The sequence below is a fragment of the Nycticebus coucang genome, chromosome 13, assembly GCF_027406575.1.
Source record: "Nycticebus coucang isolate mNycCou1 chromosome 13, mNycCou1.pri, whole genome shotgun sequence".
NCBI lineage: Eukaryota > Metazoa > Chordata > Mammalia > Primates > Lorisidae > Nycticebus > Nycticebus coucang.
The window spans coordinates 24,262,155-24,277,759 of record NC_069792.1 but is presented as its reverse complement, the minus strand read 5'-3'; the positions used below and the strand labels follow the sequence as shown (position 1 = coordinate 24,277,759).

At 42.2% G+C, this 15,605-nt stretch overlaps 1 protein-coding gene across 1 annotated transcript in view; it reads left to right on the top strand.

Annotated features, from left to right (window-relative positions):
• Positions 1-4,169: 4,169 nt before the first annotated feature.
• Positions 4,170-15,605, top strand: part of UBE2W (ubiquitin conjugating enzyme E2 W) — a 64,683-nt gene continuing 53,247 nt past the window's right edge. The window contains exon 1 of the mRNA XM_053559253.1: positions 4,170-4,282. Within this exon, the coding sequence (XP_053415228.1) occupies positions 4,181-4,282 (102 nt within the window). The 5' untranslated portion in view covers positions 4,170-4,180. The remainder of the gene's footprint in view (positions 4,283-15,605) is intronic.

Below are 15,605 nucleotides of genomic sequence, written 5' to 3'. Positions count from 1 at the left end.
AATCCCCAACAATAAAAAAAAATAATAATAAAGTAAAACTCTAGATTGTCAATGTGGAGATTTGTTGTGAAATTCAATCTACAGCTCGACTGGATTACATTAACATGTTAAATAAACCTTTACCCCAAAACTTGTACATAAATTACAATGAAGCCTAGTTCATTCCTTAATGTATTTACAAAAGTGATTTTTTTTTGTTTTTGGAGGCAGAGTCTCAACTGTCGCCCTGAGTAGAGTGCTGTGGTGTCACAGCTCACAGCAATCTCAAACTCTTGGGCTTAAGTGATTCTCTTGCCTCAGATTCTCAAGTAGCTGGGACTACGGGTACCTACCACAACCCCTGGCTATTTTTTTGTTGCAGTTGTCATTGTTTTAGCTGACCCGGGCTGAGTTCAAACCCACCAGCCTTAGTGTATGTAGCTGGCGCCCTACTGACTGAGCTATGGGTGCTGTCTACAAAAGTGATTTTTTTTTTTTTTTTTTTTTTAATTTGGCCAGGGCTGGGTTTGAACCCGCCACCTCCGGCATGTGGGACTGGCGCCCTACCCGCTGAGCCACAGGCGCCGCCCTACAAAAGTGATTTTTAAACTTAAAATGGTATATCATTTCTATTTCATTTTATCCTAGACTTTTTAACATGTATTTTAGACAAATTATTTTTAATTTTGGGTGGCACCTGTGGTTCAAAGGAGTAGGGCACCAGCCCCATATGCCAGAGGTGGCAGGTTCAAAGCCAGCCCTGGCCAAAAACTGCAAAAAAAAAAAAAATTATTTAAAATTTTGATTCTCTTTAATGGATGCATAAAATTTGAAATCTGGAAGAAACCACAAAAATTATGCAGTCTGACCTGTTCGTTTTATTGGTAAGGAAATAAACTCAAAGAGATTAAGAGCCTTGCCCAAGCCTGCTAATGACAGAGGTAGGATAAGAGGACAAGCCATGGATTCATAGGTTTTTTCCTTTTCCAACATTTAATATATAAACCATTGATTCCCGAACTGCCTCCATTTTTGGGGGGAGATCAGCCACTAAGAGACTAAGAACAAACTACTCTGTGGAGACAGACTCAAGCAAGGACTTGTCAACTTTGTCTCTTTATGTTCCAACAAACAAATCCTCACAGCAGTGCTCCTGACCCCCCAGTCTATGGTATCACTACCTAGAAGAAACCATTCATAAGTCCCATTATATTATTGACACTGCCACATTTGCCACATGATCATCCCTTCTTGGCTCCTTTGATGTTACTAAACTACTTGGTTTCCAGTATTACCTTCTCTTCACTACCATAAAGGCCAGCTGCTAATTTAGTTCTCTGTGTCTCAGGCTTTCCCTTTACCTCAAAAGGCCTTAGATACATATACAGCTGGTGTATGTCTTGATTTCTTTTTTCTTTTTGGGGTGGAGATGGGGGAAGTTTGTGAAATGAGAGAGACTCACCTCCTTGCAATCTGATGGTCATTTCTAATTGTAGAAATTAAAAAATGAATACGGTAGCTCATGCCTGTACTCTTAGCAATCTGGGAGGCCGACGCAGGTGAATTGCTTGAGCTCAGGAGTTCCAGACCAGTCTGAACAAAAGCAAGACCCCTCTCTACTAAAAATAGGAAAAAAAAAATAACCTGAGGCAAAAGGATTGCTTAAACCCAAGAGTTGGAGGTTGCTGTGACCTATGATGCCATGGCACTCTACCCAGGGCAACAGATGGAGACTCTGTTTCAAAAAAAAAAAATTTTTTTTTAATGAATACCAACACCAAATCTAACAAAAATAATTCTTTAAATCACCTAATATCAATTCTACATTTAATTTTCTCCCGTTGTCTCTGAAATATCTTTTTTGATGGTTAGAATCAGGATCCAAACAAGGTTAACATACTGCACTTGTTCAATGTATCTCTTATGTTTCTTTTATTATAAACAACGCTTTTAAAAAGATACTGGAAGGCTATGTGAAACTTTGACTTCATTACTGCTGAACTATCTTCCAGAGTGATTGTACTGGTTTCACTCCTGTAGAGTTTAACGAAAGCTCAATTTCCTCTCTGACTTTTGGTATTATCAGACATTTTAACTTTTGCCTATCTAATAGTAAGCTCCACTTTGTAAAAAAAAAAAAAGAGATGTGAGACTAGTCTTCAAACATTGCATAATCAAGTTAACATTCAATATACACACTGTTGATTTCCGAGCTGCCTCCATTTCTTTGGGCAGGTCAGCCACTAAGAGACTAAGAACAAACTACTCTGTGGGGACAGACTCAAGCTAGAACTTGTCAACTTTGTCTCTTTATGTTCCAATAACAAATCCTCACAGCATTGCTTAGATATAAACATTTCATGATCACTGGAGATAATTACATACCCCTACACCATCTGAAAGGCACTCTTTTGGCTCCTTAGTATATCAAGCTCTTTTTATTAAATATTAATGAAAAAATGAATAAGATAGGTAATTCTGTGTTATTTAGTATTTCCTAGGAAGGATGCTCCTGTGAAGAACCTTTTTACATATATTAAACCTAAGTTTCACTGTGAGGAGGCTTAGAATCCCTATAACCTCATTTTTTTATTAGTATTTGTCATGCTAGGTTGTTGGTGCTGATGATGCCATAATGCCTTGTCTGTGGGGTCTTCTGTTGGCACTTAGACCTTTTGGAAGAAGGCGCTTTTAGGTAAAATGAACCTGATCTTCTGAGATCATAGGAATAAACATCTCTGGAAGATAATATTCAGGAAACTTCAGTTTTTCTCTTTCATTACAGTGGGTTTCCCCTTCTATTATAACGTTGACAACACAACTGGGCTACCCCCTGATATACTTCTGGTTGATTTCTGGTTGCCAAGAGCATCAAAACATTCCTCAAGGACACAGTCATTTTGTACAACAAAGAGAAATAAACCAGCCCATTTCTGGTAATAGGAAGTCTGAGAGAGGGACTAGAGCTTAGTACTATAACTTCTCCAGTGATGAAGAATATAGTGTTTCAATATTATACCATAGAATAAATGGAGTATTTTAAAGATTTTTCTGTTTTGAATACATTTCACATTTTGGAAGTTCTTGTGGGGGGCGGGGAAGTGTAAAGAATCATATCCTACATTGCTTTTATATTTATATCTTAAATTTCTAAAAGTGGACCTGAGTTGGTAAAATGACAGATTTTTAAGCTTCCATTCTGGCAAAGTAAAAGAAAGCCTTCTATATACTCCATGTGTCAGCCACCTAAATTTTTAGAGACAGTACACGAGGTGCAAGCATTTGGCTTCCATTTTCCTCTTATAAACCAATGACATCTTCAGTTCTGGAACAGCTTTTAAAAACGTGACTTCCGATAAATGTTGGCAGAACTGGTACATTCCTAGAATAAATTCTGTATACTCAGCTTTCCACCCATACTCATCCCTACGTCGGATGATCACAAAACTGCCCACCACCAGATCGGCTGAAACCTGGTGATAGAAGGCATCAGTGTATAATGTGACTCTGGTATATGTAATTCATACTTAGGGTCAAATCTCTCATCAAATTTAGACTGATGTTAACAGCTTCAACACGCGAAATTTAGAACTGAGGGGCTGGGGTAAGGAAGAGCAAATTGCACACAAAACTTCAAAATTTTCTCTCCCTTTTCACGCAACTTTCAGCGCTGCAAATCTAATTACTCTTGCCTTTAATATATCACCAGTGTTAGTCTGCTCTTAATTTTCATCCCTTTGTACAAGGAAACCTGTATGTCTCGTCCCCAAATTAGGAAAATGAAAACTCTTCCAAGGCTGCGAAGACCAGAAAGCAGCCGCACAGGAAGTTTGATCTGGCCCAAAGGGATAAGAGTGGGCTCGGTGGTGTGGAAAAGACATCCGAAAGGAAAAATCCGTACACGGTACACCTGTGGTTGAAAAACCAAAAGGAAAGAGAAAAACCTGCACAGACACAGACATCATCAGGACCTCGTGGCATAGATTAAAAAAAAAAAAATCAACAACCGTGGCCGAGTCGAACTTGGACTGGCGTCTCCTCAGCGAAGAGAATAAAGTACCGGCCCAACGCCGCCACCGGCCGGTACCTACAACGCCATTTACCGCGGACTGGCCCCGCCCCTCCCCCGGCCACCCTACGCGCCAGCCAATCCCTTCGCGCCATCCCCTTCCCATCGGAGGACCCGCCCCCTGCGCCCGGGATGTTGGGCCCCCGCGGCGTGACGCGAGCACGGCAGCTCCGCCCCCTGCGTCTCCGGCCTCTCCGGCCTTGGGGGGATGGTTCCATCATGGCGTCAATGCAGGTGAGGAGAGTTTGCTGCATCTGGGCGGGCGAGGGAGCCACCGAGAGGGTGCTAGCAGTCAGGCTGGGGCAGTGTCCTGGACTCGGGGACACCTGAATGAACTCGGGAGCGGTCCGGGGGGCCAGTTTTTCCTCAGTTCTGGGTGTCGGGGAGGGGTGAGAGGCGGTGAGAGGAAGGGCGGGGGGGGGTGGTCTCGGTCGGTCGAAGCGGACATCAGCTGGCCGGGAAGTTGGGAGATAAAGAAGGCTGAGTGGGAGGAAGGGGTGAGTTTGACATTCGGCGCCTCAGAACGGCCTGCCAGCACCCCAGCCGCCCCTGCTGGCCCGCCGCCCGTCAGCCCGGGGATGCCTGACCCCCGCGGTCCCCGGCCCTGGCGGAAACAGCTGCGCCCGCCGCGGGGCCGGGGCCGGGGCCGGGGCCGGGGCGTCCTGAGCGGGCTGAGCGTGAGGGGGCTGGAAAGGCGTTCCCCGAAGACGGCTGGCTGCAGCCGGCGCGCAGCTCCCGTGCTCCGGCCTCCCACGCCTGGCCTTTCAGACTGCTCGACCTCCCCGCTTTCTTCCTCTGGACTCTTCGCCGTGGGTACCCCCTCCTGTCAGCCTGCGGCCCCTCTCCAACATTCCCCCGGCAGCCCAGTTTCTCCTCCGCCCCCAGGATAGCCTAGTATTTGGCGGTATCAGTTGCCGCCTGCCGTGCAGTCTCCTGAGAGCTGAGGACCTCGCCTCCTTAAGGCTCCCGGGATGGCTCGCCCTCTCATTTCTTCCCCTGTTGCTGCCCCACCCTTGCGGTCGCGGTGAGGCTCTTCGCCCTTCCTCCCCGCACCTTCAGTGCAGCTCTCGTTGGGGAGGAGGCGCCTGTTAACCTGTGTGGTATCAACCTCACCTGTCAACGCGTAGTTTCTTGGCTTTCTAACTTAATTTACTCCTTTTCTCCAGATCCAGGGAGTTAGTTTGTTGCAGAGAAAGATGGCAACCACAATTGTAGTTTTATAGAGATTGGCTATGCGTTATCTGTGGCCTGCGTTTAATTCACAGATGAAGACGAGCCGTATCAAAGCATATTTGAAGAGAAGGTAGAACTAGGAGTGTCAACCAAACGCCTTTTGGAGTTTTAATAACATACCATTAAGAAGGGGGCTACGGTTTTCTTAGAAGCGTGTTTTGCTTTTGTTTCTAAAAGGATAAGCAAGTTTCTGTCTCCTTCCATTTTTTTCTCCTTTCTCGGCTAGGAGTGTTTTTGCTTTTTCTGCATCATCTTCCTCTTTTGTGCAAATATTTCTTTGCTTCATATTTACTTCTGTGCTTTTATGTTATCTCCTTTCTACCTGTTTTCCTTCCAAATACTCTCATACTTTTGCTTTTCCCTTGGATTTGCCTGTAGAACAGAAAAGTTGTGTGTGACATTTCTAGTTAAAGACCTGTCAAGAAATGGTGTAGGGAAAGAACAATTTCAGGAAACATTATACTTTACACTGGTCTCCCCCGAGACGTTAGAGAAGTTTCATCATTTGAGGCCAAAAAAGGAACTGTGAAACACTTGTTGAACAGATGAAGTAAATGACCCTTTCATGATTTTTATCTGTGTTCAGATTAAAACATTGTTTTTGATCAATTTAAGATTATTATCTATATTGTGATTAAAACATTATTTAAGGCTTGGCGCTGGTAGCTCAGTGGTTAGGGTGCCAGCCACATGAACTGGGGTTGGTGGGTTCGAAACTGACCAGGGCCTGCTAAACATAAAAATAGTCTGGCTTGTGATGGTTGCCACTAGTCCCAACTACTGGGAGGCTGAGGCAAGACAGTCACTTAAACCAAGAGTTTGAGGTTGCTGTGAGCTATGACTCCATGGCACTCTACCGAGGGTGACACAGACTCCATCTCAAAACATTAAGACCAAAAGTTAAGATTAAAATCCATGACACTTGTATATTTGACAAGAGAACATAGTGTGTTATCTGGTTACATTTAAAGTACCTGGAAAAGACAGATTTTTTTCTAAGCTAGATATTGGTAATCTTGAATTTTACATGGTTACTTAAACAATGGAAACAAGTATTTGCCAGTGCGATAGTGCATTTTTCTGTGCTGTAAGTACTACCTGGGACTGTCTTGTAACCTTTTGAAATATCTGGTACAGATTTTCTTGTAGTATCTTCTGATATAGATAAATAAGACTTTGAAACACAATTCTACTTTCTGTGTGGTTATTCTGTGTCTTTGCTGTACAAAATTTATATCCTGGCCATCGTAACAGCAAAGTTTTGCTCTTTTAAAACAACTAAGTTATATGTTAGTCTACAACCAACTTCTCAGATTTCTTCATTTACCATTTCTCTTTTGGGTTTCTACTGTACGTCAGGCACTTATTTAGGTGCTAGGGATGTAGAAGTGAATAAAACCAGGCAAGATTTCTGCTCTCACAGATTTAATAAGTATCTGTGTCTCTAGTTGGGAGAGACAGGTAAGAACAAAATATTTAAGTTAATCATATTAGATTAACTTAATTAGAAATTATATTAGAAAGTGATAGTGTGGAGAGAAAAAACAGGGAAGGAGGTTTAGGAAATTGATATTTTGGTGATTTCAGTAAGAGTAGTTTAAGAAGAGTGTGCTGTTAACATGGAATGCTGCTATGTCCTTAATCTAAAAATCTTTAATAGATTTTTTTTGTCTTACCCACATCAAGCCATTCCTGTTGAAGAAGAGGTGTTACTTAAGCCCTAAGAGGAACTGTATTTAAAAAAAAAAAAAGCAGTATTTTCCATGGGATTGATTACTTGATAAAATTGAAATAGTCCCTAGGATCAATGCAATAAAGTCAAGTAAGGGTAGACTTTGAATTTTTTTAATTGAGAAAGAGTCTCCCGTTGTCACCCTTGGTAGTGTGTGGCATCATAGCTCACAGCAACTTCAGATTCTTGGGCTCAAGCATTTCTCTTGCCTCAACCTCCCAAGAAGCTGGGACTACAGGTGCCCGCCACAATGCCTGGCTATTTTAAAAATTTTTTTAGCAGGCCCTGGCCGGGTTCGAACTACCAGCTCTGGTGCATGTGGCTGGCACCCTAACCACTGAGCTACAGGTGCCCAGCCCTTTTTTTTTTTTTTTTCCGAGAGAGAGTCTCATTTTGTTGTCCTCAGCGTGGCATGGCGTCACAGCTCACAGCCACCTCAAACTCTTACACTGAAGGGATTCTCTTGCCTCAGCCTCCCTATAGCTGGGACTACAGTCACCCACCACAATGCCTGCCTATTTTTTAGAAATGAGGTCTGGCTCTGGCTCAGGCTGGTCTTGAACTCATGAGCTCAGGCGATCTACTCACCTTGGTTTCCCAGAGTGCTAGGATTACAGGCGTGAGCCACTGGTCCTGCCCGACTTTGAATTTCTTATTCAAGAGTATGTATTTTAAAGTTAAGGTTATAACTGTTTTAATGTACTGTCAGTGCCTCCTAACCACCTTTCAGGTTTTGTAACATTTTCTAGGACGGATGTGGTGGGGTGGGGGGCGTGGGGGGCTGGAAGAATCAGGCCAGGCACCTCTCTCTTATTTAAACACTGGAGGATGGGAGATCAGTATTCTGGAATACTCACAATGCTGAGGAAGTTCACATTATATTACTAGAGACTTTCAATATACAATTCAAAGTAGTGGTTTCAGACTTGGGTGATGTCTTTGCAACATTGTTTCTCCTGTTTCCTCTTCTTTATTCTTACAGTTTCTTCTTAGGATAAAGTTACAAAATCACAAATCACCAAGTGAGATTATAGTTAGATTATGTTTTTTGTTTTGTTTTGTCTTTTTTTTTATTTTTGAGACAGAGTCTCAGTCACCTTGGGTAGAGTGCTATGGCATTATAGCTCACAGCAACCTCAAACTCTTGAGCTCAAGGATTTCTTGCCTCAGCCTCCCAAGTAGCTGGGACTACAGGTGCCCGGCTATTTTTAGACATAGGGGTCTTGCTCTGGCTTTGGCTGGTCTCGAACCTGTGAGCTCAGACAGTCCACCTGCCTCAGCTTCCCAGAGTGCTAGGATTACAGGCGTGTCCATCTTTTTTAATGACTGAATAGTATTCTGTGGTATACAAACACCACAGCTTGTTAACCCGTGCCTGAGTTGGCAGTAATTTAGGTTGTTTCCACATTTTGGCTTTTGTAAATTGAGCTGCAGTAAACAGTCTAGTGCAGATGTTCTTATGATAAAATGATTTTTTTCCTTCTGTGTAGATGCCTAGTAATGGGATTACAGGATGAAATGGGAGGTTTAATTTGAGTTCTTTGAGGATTCTCCATGCTTCCTTCCAAAAAGGTTGTATTAGTTTGCAGTCTGACCAACAGTGTAAAAGTGTTCCCTTCTCTCCATATCCACAGCAGCATCTGCAGCTTTGAGACTTAGTGATGTGGGCTATTTTCAAGGGGATTAGGTGATATCTCAGAATGGTTTTGATTTGCATTTGTCTGGTGGTCAGGGATGATGAGCATTTTTTCAAATATATGTTAGCCATTCTTCTGTCATACTCAGAGGAGGTTCTATGCATGTCTCTTGCCCAGTGATATATGGGACTGTTGGCTCTTTTTTGGTTGATTAATTTGAGTTCTCTGTGGATTCTAGTTATCAACCCTTTGTCAGAATCAAACTATGCAAATATCTTTTCCCTTTCTTAACAAATAAGTATCCTTAGCTGTGCAGAAGCTTTTCAGCTTAATTAAGTTCCACATATTTATTTTTGTTGTTGCATTTGCCTCTAAAGACTTCATCATAAAATCTTTCCCCCAGTCCAACATCATCAAGAGTTTTTTTCTGGATGGGCATGGTGGTTCATGCCCGTAATCCTAGCACTCTGGGAGGCCGAGGCAGGTGGGTTGCCCTGAGCGCACAGGTTTGAGACCAGCCTGAGCAAGAGCGAGACCCCATCTCTAAAAATAGTCAGGCCTTGTGGTGGGTGCCTATAGTCCCAGCTACTTGGGAAGCTGAAGCAAGAGAATCATTTGAGCCCAAGAGTTGGAGGTTGCTGTGAGCTGTGATGCCATGGCACTCTACCCAGGGTGACAGCTTGAGGTTCTGTCTCAAAAAAAAAAAAAAAAGCTTTATTGCAAAAAAGTCAGTGTGTAGTGTAGTGGGTGAGACAAAAGGAGATTAGCAGACAGGTAAGCATGTATAAAACTGCTTTTTATTGTGGGTGAACCTTGGGTTCATCCCACCCCACAATCAAACCACCAGCAAATTCTGTCAGCTCTACTTTCTAAATGTGTCCAGAATTCAACTGTTAGTCTTGTCTTCTGAATTACTCATCCCTTGCTTGAATTATATCAGCAACTTGCTTGGTTTCTTTGCTTCTGCCCTTCTACCCTAAGGTCTTTTCTCAGTCCATTAGGTAGATTCTTTCAAAACAGAAGTTAAATGGCACTTCACTCAATCCTAATATGGCTTCCCTGTCTTACTGGGAATATAAGCTAAAATCCATGTAATGGCTTAAAAATCCTTACCTTCTCCCGAGTATTCACATCTTTATAATTTCATTGGCCTTTTTACTATTCCTGCTTCAGGACCTCAGTCATTGTCATTTTCTTGGCTTAGAATGCTCTTCTCACAAATTTGGATGGCTTACTTCCTTTTTTTACTCAGATCTTTTTTCAAATACCATTATTTTTTTTTCCAGAGAGGCCTTCTTTGGCTGCCACAAATAAACTGGTCTCCCACTCCCACCACAGCAGCAGTACAGTAGTAAAATCCCCCTTACCATGATAAATGTTCATATTAAAAAAAATTTTTTTTTCATGCTTTTGACTTACCAATTAATTGTTTCCCCTGAGTATGACCTAGTGCCTGGTGTATAGGAGGCCCTTAGTAAATGTTGAATGAATGAATAAGTGAGCACAGCTTTTGGGATCACATAAACTTGGGTTTAAATTCTAGTTTTGTTGCTTAATAGCTGTGTAACTTCCCACCTACCCACCCCCAACATAAAATAGGAATAATAAAATAATCATGGGGGTAAGATTACAGATTATTTCATTTCATGGATCTTTGGAGTTGCTTGTGAGTTATAATATTATAGCCTTCCTCTTTTAAACTACCCCAACTAAATACTCATTTTGTTTTCCAATTTCTAGTTCCTGTATTAGCTGTCAATGGAAAAAGTACAGATTTCCTTTATGCCCACGTGTCACATGAACTTCTGTTTGTATTTTCACACATCCTAACAGGAAGGAGGGTGGAAGTACGCTTTCTAATTAGCATGTATTCTTCACCAGTCCTCTTTAAAATTTGGGAATTAGCCAAGTGAAGTTGTGAGCCTGCTATATCAATTGTAAAAGACAGCTTTTTTCCCTTTCAATTGATATATAATTCACATATCATAAAACTTACCCTTTTAAAGTATACAGTTTGGTGTATTACCTAGACAAAGGGGGTACAGCTGACTGTCACCGTCAGCCAGATAGTTGCCGATACAGGGATTAGGTCCATCAAATTTTATTGTCAGAAGGCCAGCAATTACAGAGAACAGTGAGCGAAGTCTCTCAAACACTGTTCTGCCTCAGGTACAATTCTAATAGTTGTTGTAGTGGAAATGCAAGGAAACAAACCTTGAAAAGCTTAACTTTATCTGATAGGAAATAACATCAAAGTAGTCTTCATTCTGACAGTGCAAAATGTTTAAACAACAGAAAGGTAATTTTCACTTCAACCAAATACCATTAAAAAAAAAAACATATCATCAAAGTAACCTTTACCAATTTCACAACACGTGTTGTCTGTGTAACTATTTCCTGGGGTAAACATCCTCACAATCATGGAGAAACCGTTGTCTGTGTAACTATTTCCTGGGGTAAACATCCTCACAATCATGGAGAAACCTTAACTAATCGTGGGAGGTATGTGAGAAAGGCTTAGCAGAGTTGGTCAACTGTACTGCTTCAGCTTAGCTTCTTAAACTCTTATCTTGCAGGCTTTTTCTGGGTTCAAGTGGTTTTTACTATATCCACAGCCATCACCACTTTCTGTTTCCAGGATGGTTTTATCACTCCCAAAAGGAGACTCCTTATCTATTAGCAGTCATTTCCAGTTTCCCTCTTTCCCCAGTCTGTGGAAACTGCTTATTTTCTGTCTCTGTGGATCATAAGTGGAGTCATGCAACATATGACCTTATGTGACTGGCTTCTTTCAGTGAGCATACTATTTTTTTTTTTTTTTATTTTTTTATTAAATCATAACTGTATACAATGATATGATTATGGGGCATCATACACTCACTTCATAAACCATTTGACACATTTTTATCACAGTGGTTAACATAGCCTTTCCGGCGTTATCTCAGTTACTGTGCCAAAACATTTAGAGCATACTATTTTTGAGACTCATCTATGTTGTGGCTTCTATCAGTACTTCTTTTTTTTTGCAGTTTTTGGCCAGGGCTGGACTTGAACCCACCACCCTCGGGATATGGGGCCAGCACCCTACTCTTTAAGCCACAGGCGCCACCTAATACTTCATTTTTATGGTTGAATAACGGTCTGTTTTTTGGTTATACCACAGTTTATTCACTTATTAGTTGGTACTTGGGTTGTTTCTTGTTTCCATTCATCAATTTGATTGATCATTTGGATTGTTTTCCACTTCTTGGTTATAATGAATAATGCTGCTTATGAACATTGAAGTACTGTGGAAGTATTTTTAATTTGCTTTTAATATATACCTAGGAGTATAATCGCTGGGTAAAAAGGTAATTTTGTGTTTTCACTTTCTAAGTCTATAGAGAAGAAACCAAGTATTCTTTCTTCTGTCCTCAATCATAAGTTTGTGTTTATTTTTGTTTTGAGATAGAGTCTCGCACTATTGCCCTGGGATAGCATGCCATAGCATCAACCTAGCTCACAGAAACCTCAATTTCCTGGGCTCAAGCAGTCCTCCTGCCTCAGCTTTCTGAGTAGCTGGGACTACAGGCACCTGGCTAGCTTTTGTATTTTTAGTGGAGACAAGGGTCTTGCTCTTACTTAGGTTGGTTTGGCCTCCCAGTGAGCTAGGATTACAGGCATGAGCCACCGAGCCCAGGTTTTTTTTTTGTTTTTGTTTTCTTTTTTGGGGTGTGTGTGACAGGATCTTGCTTTATTGCTCATCATTGCACTACTAGAGTGCAGTGATGTCAATAAACTGCACTCTAGTAGTGCAATGTTGCTGTCATAGCTGTTGCTGTCATAGCTCACAGCAACCTCAAACCTGCTGAATTCAAGTGGTCCTCCTGCTTCAGCCTCCTGAATACTGGGACTAATTTTTTTGTGGCATGGTCTGTGTTGCCTAGGCTGGTTTCAAACTCCTGAGCTCAAGCATTTCTTCTGCCTCACCCGCTTAAAGTGCTAGGATTACAGGTGTGAGCCACCAGGCCAATCCCACAACACTTAATTCTTATGACACCAGATATGTGAGGTTTTCTCACACCAAGCAATTTTTCATCATTGGCTGGGAGTCCTGCATTTCAGTTCAATTCTGACACTAACCAAAGTTAGTATGGACCCCAAGATAAAGGGCTCAGTCCCACAGATTGCTCCCACTTCAGACAGTCATTAAAAGTAGCGGGTTCCCAGGTAACTTAACAACCTTGACTTGGCTATATATTGGAGTTTCCCAGGAACCCCACCCAAGGTTCGATAATTGTTAGATTGGCCCTCAGAACCCTGGAAATACGGTGCATTTACAAGTGCCAGTGTATTATGCAAAGGATGTTTTAAAGGATGTAAATGAATAGCCAGATGAAGCTATGCAAAGGGTGATGTTTGGAAGCACTGAACATAGGAGCATCTGGCCCCATGGTGAATATGGATGTGTTATTGTTCACTAGTTCAGAAGCTCTCCAAACATCTCTCTCTCTCTTTTTTTTTTTTTTGTAGAGATAGAGTCTCACTTTATCGCCCTCAGTAGAGTGCTGTGGTGTTACATAGCTCACAGCAACCTCCAACTCCTGGGCTTAGGCAATTCTCCTGCCTCAGCCTCCCGAGTAGCTGAGACTACATACGCCCACCACAAAGCCCGGCTATTCTTTTGTTGCAGTTTGGCTGGGACCAGGCTGGAACCTGCCACCCTTGGCACATGGGGCTGGCACCCCACCCACTGAGCCACAGGCGCCACCCCGCTCTCTCTTTTTTTTGTTGTTTTTGAGTCTTAAGCTGTCACCCTTGGTAGAGTGCTGTGGCATAAATAGCCCACAGCAACCTCAAACTCTTGGGCTCAAGCTATTCTCTTGCCTTAGCCTCCTGAGCAGCTGGAACTACAGACTCTGCCACAAGGCCCAGCGTCTCTATTTTTAGAGACAGGGTCTCGCTCCTGCTCAGAATGTTCTCGAATCTATGAGCTCAGATAATCCACCTGCCTCGGCCTCCCAGTTGCATCTTTTCTTCTGCCTATTGGCCTTTTGTAGTTTATCTTTGGAGAAATGTGTACAGGGTGTCCCAAGAGTTGCCCCTTTAGTCACCATACATAGGGAAAATGGGAAATTGTAGCTAAATGTACCTTTCTTTTCTTTTTTTTTTTTTTTTTGTAGAGACAGAGTCTCACTTTATGGCCCTCAGTAGGTAGAGTGCCGTGGCCTCACACAGCTCACAGCAACCTCCAACTCCTGAGCTTAAGCGATTCTCTTGCCTCAGCCTCCCGAGTAGCTGGGACTATAGGCGCCCGCCACAACGCCCAGCTATTTTTTAATTGCAGTTCAGCCGAGGCCGGGCTTGAACCCGCCACCCTCGGTATATGGGGCCAGCGCCTTTCCGACTGAGCCACAGGCACCGCCCTAAATGTACCTTTCTTTTTAAAAATATTCTTTATATAATTTTATAAAGAGGTGGCCAACATGTAGAAAATATTGTGTAAAATTCTGTAATGAATGTTTTGTAAAGAAAGGTACATTTATGGCTTGGTGCCCATAGCACAGTAGTTATGGTGCCAGCCACATACACCGAGGGTAGCTGGTTCCAACCCGGCCCAGGCCAGCTAAACAACTGCCACAAAAAAAATAGCCAGGTATTATGGTGGGCGCCTGTAGTCCCAGCTACTTGGGAGGCTGAGGCAAAAGAATGGCTTAAGTCCAAGAGTTGGAAGTTGCTGTGATGCCGTGACGCCATGGAACTCTACTGAGGGCGACATAGTGAGACTGTCTCAAAAAAAACGAAAGGTATATTTAGCTACAATTTTCTCATTTTCTCTTATGTATGGCAATTTTAGGGACAACTTCTGGGACACCCCATATTCAAATTCTTCACCCATTCAAAATGCTTAGTTTTCTTTTTATTGTTGAGCTGTAAGAGTTCTTTATATACTCAGAATACAAGCCCTTTATTAGACTTGTTATTTGCAAATATTTTCCTCTATTTTGTAGCATGTGTTTTCACTTTTTTTTTTTCCTGAGACAGGAGTCTCAAGCTGTCGCCCTGAGTAGAGTGCTATGCCATTACAGCTCACAGCAACCTCAGACTCTTGGGCTTAAGCGATTCTCTTCCCTCAGTCTCCCAAGTAGCTGGGACTACAGGCACCTGCCACAACAGCTGGCTATATTTTTTGTTGTAATGTTACTGTTTTTAGCAGGCCTAACCTGGTTCAAACCCGCCAAGGCCAGTGTTTGTGGCTGGCTCCCTACCTGCTGAGCTATGGGTGCCACCTGTTTTCACTTTTCTGATGTGCTTTGAAGCAGAAAAAAAACAATTTATTTTAACTACCCAGGTAGCTGAAATTGGGGATTCATCATCACTGCAACGTGGGAATTAAGGTGTGCCAAATTTGTAAATTGTGTAAAGTTGTAATAAATCTCCTTGGATCTGATTCACAGTTCAGGAAACTTGACCTTTCTTTCTTTTTTATTTATTTATTTATTTATTTATTTAATTTATTTTTATTAAACCGTAGCTGTGTACATTAGTATGATCGTGGGGCACCATACACTTGGTTCATAGATCATTTGACACATTTTCATCACATTAGTTAACATATCTTTTGTAGCATTTTCTTAGTTATTTTGCTAAGACCTTTACATTCCACGTTTACTAGGATTCACATATACCCTTGTAAGATGCACCGCAGGTGTAATCCCATTAATCCCCCTCCTTCCCCCTCCCTCCCCTCCCTTTCCCCTTTCTCCCTATTCTTAGGCTGTAACTGGGTTATAGCTTTCATGTGAAGTCCTACATTAGTTTATAATAAGGGTGAGTACATTGGGTACTTTTTCTTCCCTTCTTGAGACACTTTACTCAAGTCTCCATCTTTCTTTAAGGCTGCATAATATTCCATGGTGTACATATACCATGGAATTCGTGGATCGATGGGCACTTGGGCTTTTTCCATTGACCT